The sequence below is a fragment of the Rissa tridactyla genome, chromosome 3 (genome assembly GCF_028500815.1).
Source record: "Rissa tridactyla isolate bRisTri1 chromosome 3, bRisTri1.patW.cur.20221130, whole genome shotgun sequence".
Classification (NCBI taxonomy): domain Eukaryota; kingdom Metazoa; phylum Chordata; class Aves; order Charadriiformes; family Laridae; genus Rissa; species Rissa tridactyla.
In genome coordinates this window covers 126,538,258-126,548,180 of record NC_071468.1, presented here as the reverse complement: position 1 = coordinate 126,548,180, position 9,923 = coordinate 126,538,258, and the positions used below count along the sequence as shown (strand labels likewise).

Below are 9,923 nucleotides of genomic sequence, written 5' to 3'. Positions count from 1 at the left end.
CAGCGCCTGTCGCCCTCCCGCCCCGCAGGGGGCGCCCTGGCGCAGCGTCGGGCGGGGCGCGGTGACGTCACGGCCACGCCGGGTGGGCCGATGCGGCGGCGGGAGGCGGGTTACGGCGGCCGGCGGGGGCCTGGGCGGGCGCGGAGCGACGGCACCGGTACCGGTACCGGGCCGCCATGGAGTACGTGACGGCCGAGCAGCTGGCCGGCTTCGGCAAGTACAAGGTAGCGGCGGGGCGCGGGGTTTGGCGGGGGGTCCGGAGGTCCTGGGGGACACCTCGGGGCCTGGCGGCGTGAGGGGGTGTCTGAGGGGTGGGGGACGGCGTTTGGAAGGGAGATACGCGGGGGATAAGCCGCGGTGGGGCCCGGTGGAGGGGGGGTGGGGGTCTGCCGTGGGTCTCGACCCCGTCGAGGGGGGGCCGTGGGGTGGGGGGCAGCCGCAGTGGGGCCTGGTGCCGAGGGGGGGGCTGCCGTGGGGCCTGGCCCTGGGGAGGGGGGGCCGTGGGGCTCGGGGCCGTGGGGCAGGGGGCATCCGCAGTGGGGTCTGGTGCCGTGGGGGGCCGAGGTGGGGGCTGCCGTGGGTCCTGGGCCCTTGGAGGGGGGTCCGTGGGGGCCGGTGCCGTGGGGGGAGTGGGGGGTAGAGGGTGGGGGGATGCCGCCGTGGGTCCTGGCTCCGTGGAAGGGGGGGCCGTGGGGCCCGGTGCCGTGGAGGGGGGATGCCGTGCAGTGGAAGGTGGTTGAATGAAGTGTGTGACCCCCCCCACCCTGATGCCCCACCATGGGGTGTGATGGGTCCTCGGCTCCGTGCAGGGCACCCCCTTCCCACCCCACGCACGGTTCCCCAGGTGGGCCGTGCAGTGGTCACTAGTGCAATACAGTGTAATAAAATGCTTTTTCTCCTCTTCCCCCCCCCCCCCCCCGGCCTGAGCTGTTTCATGGGGTCTTGTAGGGAACCGTCTGAGATGTGGGACCCCGCTGTGGGTGCTGTGCATTGGGGTCCAGCGTGGGGACAGCAGAGTGTGGGGTGGTGTCAGGGTGATCACACACCAACTGTGCAGCCCCAGCCATGCTCCTGGGGTGGGGACACACGTTAGGACCATAGAATGGTTTGGGTGGGAAAGGACCTTAAAGGCCACCCAGTGGCACCCCCTGCCCTGGGCAGGGACACCTCCCACCAGCCCAGGTTGCTCCAAGCCCCGGCCAACCTGGCCTTGAACCCCTCCAGGGATGGGGCAGCCACAGCTTCTCTGGGCAACCTGGGCCAGGGGCTCACCCCCCTCACACCAAAGAATTTCTTCCCAATAGCTCATCTCAATCTCCCCTCTTCCAGTGTAAAACCCTTCCCCCTCGTCCCATGGCTCCCCTCCCTGCTCCAGAGTCCCTCCCCAGCTTTCCTGGAGCCCCTTGAGGGACTGGCAGGGGCTGGAAGGTCTCCGCGGAGCCTTCTCTTCTCCAGGCTGAACCCCCCCAGCTCTCTCAGCCTGTCCTCCCAGCAGAGGGGCTCCAGCCCTCCCAGCATCTCTGGGGCCTCCTCTGGCCCCGCTCCAACAGCTCCGTGTCTCTCCTGTGCCGAGGCGCCAGCGCTGGAGGCAGCACTGCAGGGGGGTCTCCCCCGAGCGCAGCAGAGGGGCAGAATCCCCCCCTCGCCCTGCTGCCCACGCTGCTGGGGATGCAGCCCAGGCTGCGGGGGGTTTCTGGGCTGCCAGCGCACGGTGCCGGCTCATGGCCAGCTTTTCCCCCCCCAGCACCCCCAAGCCCTTCTCTCAGGGCTGCTCTCCATCCCTCCATCCCCAGCCTGGGCTGGCACCGGGGGTTGCCCCGACCCGGGGGCAGGACCCTGCACTTGGTCTGGTTGGATCCCATGAGGTTCACAGGGACCCACTTCTCCAGCCTGTCCGGGTCCCTCTGGATGGCATCCCGTCCCTCCTTCACGTGCTACAGTACAGCACAGTACAACATTTCTGAGTGGGGTGTCATCACATTTGCTGTGCATGTCCCCCCGGGCTGTCCCTGGGAGTGGAGGGGTCATTGCTGTGTGGGTGTGATTTGAAGCACTTTGCCCCCATCCTTTCCTGGCCTGTCAGGGACATGGTTGAGAGAGGTAGCTGTGGCATGTCACCCTACGCAGTGAGGATGGCCGTGGCCTCCCTTGCCATGAAGGGGCTGCGCAGGAAGGAGCTCTGTGTGGGTGCAGGTCTGTGTCGCAGTGGGAGCATGGCCAGCCCAGGGGCTCCCCCCACATTAGCTCAGGACCACCTTGCTCCTGCCCTGCAGCCCCTCTCTGCGCAGTCAGACCCACAGAAATGTGCCAGACATCATCCCCGCCTCCTCGTGCAAGCGTGCCAGTCTGCGTCTTGTTCAAAGCACTGGAAACCTTTGAAGGAAGCTGCTGTAAGTGCAAATGGGCTCTGCTGTGGCAGTTTAAATCCCTATGGGCTGTTTTTGGGTTGAAGTAGGTGGCATCCTTAACATAGGAGAACCCCGGATTGTGTGTTTCTGTGGAGGGGATGGTGTTTGACATATTTTTTCTTCTCTTGCACCAGCAGTGAAGCTAAAAGGATTAGCTGAGGTGAGGCCGAACCTCACCTTCTCCTTAGCTTTGCACTTGTTCTAGGATCCATCACATTGGGCCACGTTGAAGTTGTCCTTCCAGGGTGGTTCATGGGGTGTCATTTGGGCATGCAGGACAGTTAGGACAAGTCTGATGCATTCAGGGAGCGAAGGAGGTGACATTCTGCCTTGCATAGCTGGCTGAGGCTGGCTGCGTGGGTCTCATCTCCTCGTGGAGCAGTCTGCGAGGGCAGCAGTGGTCAGGGCTTGCTCACGCTTTGCTTTTGCACACTCAGAGCTGATGTGGTAGAGATAAATGGACTTGGTAGAGCGGGTTTGACCAATGTGACAGGTTGCACGAGGTTCCCTGTGGAAGATGGATTGTATGGGGGTTCGTCAGTAAACTTTATGTTTAGAAAGGCAGGAAAGATAGCGTTTTTGTGTGAGTGCTGGGGAAAGGTAACCAAAACGCACTCAGCTTTGAGCCAGGCCTCCCAAAGTGACTGATTTTGCTCCTGTGAAGACAATGCTTTTGTTTCAAGAGGGAGACTGTTGTGTCTTCAGCCTGTTTCCAGTAGTGCCTGGGGGGATTTGTGGTGTTGCTGCCTTCCCTTTCCAGTACCTGTGTGTTGAGAATGGGGTCTCCACCCTGTACAGATGGTGCTGGTAGTTGAACTTGGGAGGGTCCAGACAATTGCAGTGACCTTCTCGTCTGTGTAGCAGGCACCAAAGACCTGCTCCCGGGTCATCATCTTTCTGGAGACACCTCTGATGGAAATGCTGTTGCAGTTAAATCTGTGAACAGGACCCTGAATGCAGACCAGGGTGAGGAGGAAAGTCCCATCTTGCACATAAAGCATGGTGTGGGTGGTGTCAGACGCTTACTATCACCAGTTACACACTGGTGTTGAGTTTACTGGCCTTGTTTTCCAATGGCATAGGGGTGAAATGTGTGAGCAGGTCTCCCATGGAGGTATTGCTCCTGCCCTGGCCTGGCTGAACCAACAGGCAGAGGCCAATAAAGCCGCGTACGCCCTGAGGGCAGGAGTGCGGTTGTGCTGGCAGAAGTAGCTTTGCTGGAGAGATTGTGGTTTTACTGAGTCAACAGGGACTTTGATAAGAGTGGGCGGGTTCACACTTGGCCCTCAAAGAGCATCATTCTGCCCAGTGCTGATCCTCCTCCGTGAGCACCTGCGGGTGAAAGCGCTTTGCTGGAGATTGCAATAAACTGTATTGAGAAGAGCAATCGGTGCTGACATGCCGGCCTGCCCCGGGGGGGTGATGAAACCCCAGGTGGTCTCTTTGCACTGCTCCCTTCCTATGTGCCTTGTTTGCTTCGGCAGCTTTTTTCTTTCTTTGCTATTTTAACCTTGAGAAAGTGGCTGATCCAGGCAGAAATCTCTGATACTGGGTCACGTATCCCAGCCTTGCTTTAGGCATTGAGGCTTGTCCTGCTTTCCCCTTCCCTTGCCTTGAAGGTGTTACTCTAGACCCATCACTGCTCTGTTGATGAAAAGCCGGTTGACCTTCTGGGTACAACTAACTCTTCTTGCCCCAAAAACTTTTGGAACAGCCTAAGTTGTCATCCCAAATGGACAGGGCAAGGAAGGAGCAGCGTGGGATATGCGTGGATGGCAACGCAAAGTAACAGAAGAGTAATTTAGCTGTTGCTGAGCTGCTTTCTCTGCCTCGTCCCCAAAGTGGGCCTGTGTTTTTAACCTTGGTGGAAGAGGTTGGTGTGTGGCAGCAGCACAGCAGGTCACCTGAGAAGATGGCTCACGTTGTGTAACTTGAATATCTACCTGAAGCCAGTGTAGCTGGAAAGCAGGTAGGACTGAGTGGCTGGGGTGGGACCCAGCCAAAAAGGTGATGTGTGGTCATCACGCTGCGGGAAGATTCCAGCGGTTCCTACCACAAATGGCACCGCAGCCTTTGACTCTGCCTCAGCCTTTAAGCTGTACCTGGCAGTTGCTCTCCGGACTGCACACAATACATTTGGAGAAGGGCAAGCAGATCTGGGGAGGTATGGAGGAGGCAACGTGTGTCCAAGGGAAGGAACATGTCCCTGCTCTCGGGGAGGAGCTAGCGTCCCTGGAGCCGATACGGAAGAGCTTCATGCAAGATGTTCCACAGCTTTCTCCAGCCCTGGCTGGTTTACTCCTCCCGTTGCTGCCAGGAGCGCATATGGGAAGCGGCGAGTCAGGAGTCCAGATGGTTTTAGCTTTGCGGCGTGCACATTTCTGCTGGCTGGGGGAGAGGTAGGTGTACGCTCCTTCTGTCACAGGCTGGCTCGGTGCCACTGGTGGTAGAGGTGTCAGGGGAACTGTCCTTTTGCTGCTCTTGAAGGGACACTGAAGAGTTCCACTGCCTGAGGAAGCTGTGCAGCAACAAGTGCAGCGTTATCAGAGAGCTTTTAATTGTACGTCACACTTCTTCAGTAGGAGACTGTGGGATTTGGGTGCAGCATATGTACCCTCGGAGACAATGAAGTTAAGCTAACCTAAAATGGGAAGGAAGGGTTTCTCTGCCATAACAAATAGCTAGGATGAGGGGTAACAGTTGTAAATTGAAAGACGGGAGATTTAGATTAGATCTGAGGAAGAAATTCTTTGGTGTGAGGGGGGTGAGCCCCTGGCCCAGGTTGCCCAGAGAAGCTGTGGCTGCCCCGTCCCTGGAGGGGTTCAAGGCCAGGTTGGCTGGGGCTTGGAGCAACCTGGGCTGGTGGGAGGTGTCCCTGCCCAGGGCAGGGGGTGGCACTGCCTGGGCTTTAAGGTCCCTTCCCACCCAAACCGTTCTGTGGTGCATTACATCCCTGCCTGGCAGCAGTGTGCCGAGGCTTCCCCCAGGAGACGCTTTTGCGGCGGTCAGAGAGCCGGACACATCCTAAGCGTATCTGCTCCAGCACTTCCTCCGCTTGTCAGCCCAGCGCAGATGATTGATGCTTCTGGCAGGGTGGAGGTCTTGATATCAAAAATAAAGCTCTTGTTTTGAGGCTGTAGAGCAGGATGCGTGTGTTGACCTTGAGAAGAAAAACAAACCAGGCGCTCTGCTGTTGTTGAGTATTGAATGTCCTCTGCCAAAACCAGACGCTCTGTTAGTGTTAAGTATTGAATGTCCTCTGCCAAGAAAGATGCAGCCAGGCACTGCTGGTTCTGAGTGTAAACCTTGCAGTAGGATGCCAGAGGTCATGATCTGCTGCTTAAAAACCTGCCTGCAAATCGCTTTCTGGCAGGCTTCTGGGCAACCTTCTTTACAAAGTTATGGGGAGGGGGGGGGAAATGGAACTGTCTGGAACATTCACAGAGGTGTCTGCTCCTACTTTGCTTTCTCTAGGAGAAAGACCTACCCCTTTCTTCCCTCCAGGCTGCCTCCGAGTCCTGTTTTCACAGGGCAACCCAAACAACTCTCCCTTGTGCAGGTTGTCTCTGCCTTTCCCGAGTGTGGTGCCCAGAGCTGGATGAAGCTTGCGAGTTGGAGCCTCGCCAGCGCCGTGGAGAGGGGAAGGATGGCTTCGTGCTTTGCATGCAGCACTCGTATTACTTCTGCTTGATGAACTGCATGCCACTTTCTGCGGCATCGTGACTCTTGCGGTTCATTTCAGTGGGTTGGGGGGGGTGCGCTCGCAGCTGCCACGGTGCCAAAAGCAGCTGTGGGAAGCGAGACTGACCACAAGTGAGGGCAGAGCCCTCCAACTTCACGTGTCCTGTTCATTACAGGCAGCTTTCATGGTTTGTCACTGTCTTTTTGCATTCCAGTCACGTGCCCTGCGTTTCCTTGCCTGGTGTTGCTTTAGCTGCTTGTGGTTCTGCTTTATTCAGCTCTGCCCTGTGGGGTCCTGCGCTGTACTGGTGTCTTCTGGTACGATGGAGTCGCCGATGACTGTTCCTGGGGCACATCTTACAGCCAGCTGTGTGGTCGCTGTATGGCTCTTTCATCCAGCTCACGTAGAAGCAGGGAGAGTACTCTAGTGATGTGTGTTGCGTACGGGGCCCTGGCCACGTGTGTGAGTGGTCTCTGTGTGTTTGCCTCATCGTGTGAGCTGGGTGGAAGTGCAGGAATGAGCCTCTGTTGTTAGGCTGGCTGGACCTTGGGCTTTCCTGAAGGGTACGTGTTATCTGCCCTCAGGAGCAATGGTTTGGGGGGAACAGCAGTGAAGAAGGATGTGGGAGTGCCACTCCTTACATGTGGCATGGGAGGGACCGAGCTGTCTCACCAGAGGAAGGCAATGACGTGTGTCTGATTTGGGTCCAAAGGTGGGACAGGCTGGTGTCTCACCCCAGAGGCTTTGGGTGCCAGTATGAGCTCAGTAAGAGGAAAGTGAATTGGGGCTTGGGAAGTGCCTTTTATAGCAAAGCGACTGCACCCTAAAATCCTTCCATTTCTGTGTCCTGGCTTCTGAGCAGGAGCTGGTGATGGCAGCCCATGGGGAGCGCGCACCCAGCAGCGGCGCAGGGGAGGCTGGTGGCAGCCCGCTGCCTGGTGGCTCTTGTGAAGAGGCTCTTTGTCTTGCTACCTGCGTGGGCAGTGAAATGAAGTCCTCTTGGTGTCTGCTGCCACATGCCTGCTGTGCTGAGGCCTGGGAGCAGCCAGCAGTGCTCAAGCACTAAGAAAAAGTGTCCAGGCTCGCTGTTCATCCCACCATCTCTCTGCAGTGACCTGTATTTTGCTATGGGTTTGGCTGGTGACCTGCTGTGAGCTGGTACCATTCTCCTAGCACAGCTGGTACCATTCTCCTAGCACGGAGGCTGTCGGCAGGTCCCAGCATCAATCTTCGACCGAGGCACCGAGGACGGCTGCAGCAGCGAGGGGTGACATTGCTTGCCTTGGGAAAGCAGGGCTCTTCTCTGACTGCTTGCTCCTGAGGGTGGAGAAAGCATCTTGCGCTGAGCATAGCTGCGTGTCTGAGAGCGTGCAAGCCCTGTGGTGGGCTCATACATAGCAGAGGTTTTGCACTGGGAGGTGCTGGTCTGTTATCCCAATAAGAAAGGCACTCAGGCTCTGTGAGGTGCCATTAAAAATACTGTTTATTAGAGCTAGCACTGTAAGGAGAGAATAGTATAGATAATCTTACATCCCTTTTAGATGATGGGAACCACAGGCAGTGTAGCATCAGACGGGCCTCCGATCCATGTGTGGTGTGCTGGGCAGACCCTGACCATGGAAGATATTTCCCCCATTTCACTCATTCGAGCTATTATAGGATTTTCTTACAGAAAAACAACTCTGTTCCTTGTTTCCAGTGTCAGATGGAAAGACTGTTCACATGAGAGCTTCTTGCTGCATTTCTTGATAAAGGCAAGGATGCGCAGGTGGCCCAGTCACGGATACTGAGTGGGAGCTGCCCACAGGCTCCTCCGCTGCAATGAGTTGGCTGAGTTTATCCTGGCACGAGGGATCTGTGTAGCACGGCAGAGGCCTGGGCACACTCAGGCTGACTGCAGCGTGGGTCGGTGACTTCTTCATCTACAGCAGTTTCTAGGTCAGGGTCGCCACAGGGTTTGCAGTAGCGTATCGAGCATGCTTGTCCTGCAGCGCCAGACGAGACCTTAGCTTGGGAGACCTGGTGTGCTGAATGCACCAAAGCATCTAGCTTAAAGGATTTCTTTTTATTGTGGGAACTACTCTCCTCCTGGATGTTCTTCTGCCTTTTCTGCACCCTTCTTCCAGGTGGGAACCCCTGATCTCCTGGGCTGTCACCAGCCCGAGCCAGCACCGCCGGCAGACCTGCCAGGCAGATCCATGAGTCGTGTGTGTGTCACACTTTGGCTGTCGATGGACCAGTTTCTACAGGTCCCTTAAGCAAACAGCATGAAGCAGGACTGGTGGTGTCCTCTGTGCCCTGAAGCAGAGGGTGCTTTTCCCCTCACCCAGCCTCAAGAAAAACTCTTGCCTTCAGACTTTGAGTGCCATGGAGAGCAGGGCTACAGATGCTGCACTGCAGGAAGCAGATGGCTGGAAGCTGTCCCTGGCAGGATTTATAGGCTGCTCTGGAAAGATGAGCCCTAAAGAGATCTCTGCAGGGTTTACTCTGCCGAGCAGAGACACCTATGTGTGCCAGTGGCAGTCCAGACCAGTGGAACAACAACAAAACTGGTAGTGAGAGCAGTAGAAAGGAAAGCTTTTTGATGGTAGCAATGTGGATGTGAGGCTTGAGGCCATGGTGATTAAAAGGCCAGTCTTCCTTGCCCCCAGACAAACAGCTCGCCTTCTCCCGCAGCTCCTTAGCAGGAAGGATGTGAAGGAGGGAAAGCCTTTGGGCCCTCTACTTGAATCACTTAACTCCTTCCCCGAGGGCTCTCTTAATTGCTCTGAGACTGTGTGTGTCTGCCTTTAGGCAGCGTGCAGCTTCCCAAGGTGCAGCTCGGCTGTGCTGTGGAGGATGCAGTAAGGAAGTCCAGAACTCCTCCTAGACTTCATGACTTTTAAGGTGAGCAGCTGTAAAAATTAGAGGCGTTTTTCTTCTTTCTTCTCCTGTTCTGCAGTTAAATTCAGGATTTTGAACCTCTGCCCAGCCTAGTGCTTGGAGGAGACAGTAGCAGCACTTACAGGTTAACTGGAAATGACCTGGCTGATGAGCCTTGGCTGAGCTTTTGCTCTGTGTTAAGCAGTAGATGAGAGTAAGGGATCTGTCTTGCTTTCTAGAGACACTTTTGATGTGTGTTGTAAGGTCGTGATGAGTGATGAGCCAGTTCCGCTCCTGGGACCTAGTCTGTGTGTGTGTTTACATCTTTCCATCTTCAACAATCCTGAAATTGCTGCTGTTTTCTGCTGCTGCAGGTCTGGTTTCTGAGTGGTGGCCTTTGCTCTGCAGGGTATCAAAGATGTTGAACCACGCTTTGGTGGGGGATTCGCAGACACTCTGTTTTTAGCCACACAGTGGCAGTGATGAAGCCTTTTGTGGCTGGGGACCTACTGCTGCTTCAGCGCGCAGTGGGTCCTGCAGGGTTTCCCAGGAAGAACTTCAGACCTCTGTGGGGTTTTGTATGAGAAGATGACTTGCCCGGGGACATGCAGCTCGGCTGTATTGGCTACCAAACAGCACCTCTGTTGGGCCAGGGCTGCTCTTCTCTGCGTGGTTTGGGTGATGCTCATGGGGTGAGGCTTGTCCTGGTGCAAACCACCTCTCTGCCCTTTACTTCTGGGGAGGGGAGCTGGCTCTGGCTCTGTGCTCCTGCCTGGGTGGGTTTTTCACCGCAGTCCCTACCCTTAAAGGCATGAACTGGGTGGCTTGTGTGTGTGATGGGGACAGGTAGTGGACTCCTTGTCCTGTCATCGAATCATAGAATGGTTTGGGTGGGAAGGGACCTTTAAAGGCCATCTAGTCCAACACCCTGCCATGGGCAGGGACATCTTCAACTACACCAGGTTGCTCCA

At 56.6% G+C, this 9,923-nt stretch overlaps 1 protein-coding gene across 2 annotated transcripts in view; it reads left to right on the top strand.

Moving 5' to 3' along the window:
* The first annotated feature begins 86 nt into the window (after positions 1–86).
* SELENOI (selenoprotein I) overlaps positions 87–9,923 on the top strand; it is a 31,877-nt gene continuing 22,040 nt past the window's right edge. For both annotated transcript variants that reach the window (XM_054196092.1, XM_054196093.1), the window contains exon 1: positions 87–224. In XM_054196092.1, the coding sequence (XP_054052067.1) occupies positions 177–224 (48 nt within the window). In that variant the 5' untranslated portion in view covers positions 87–176. The remainder of the gene's footprint in view (positions 225–9,923) is intronic.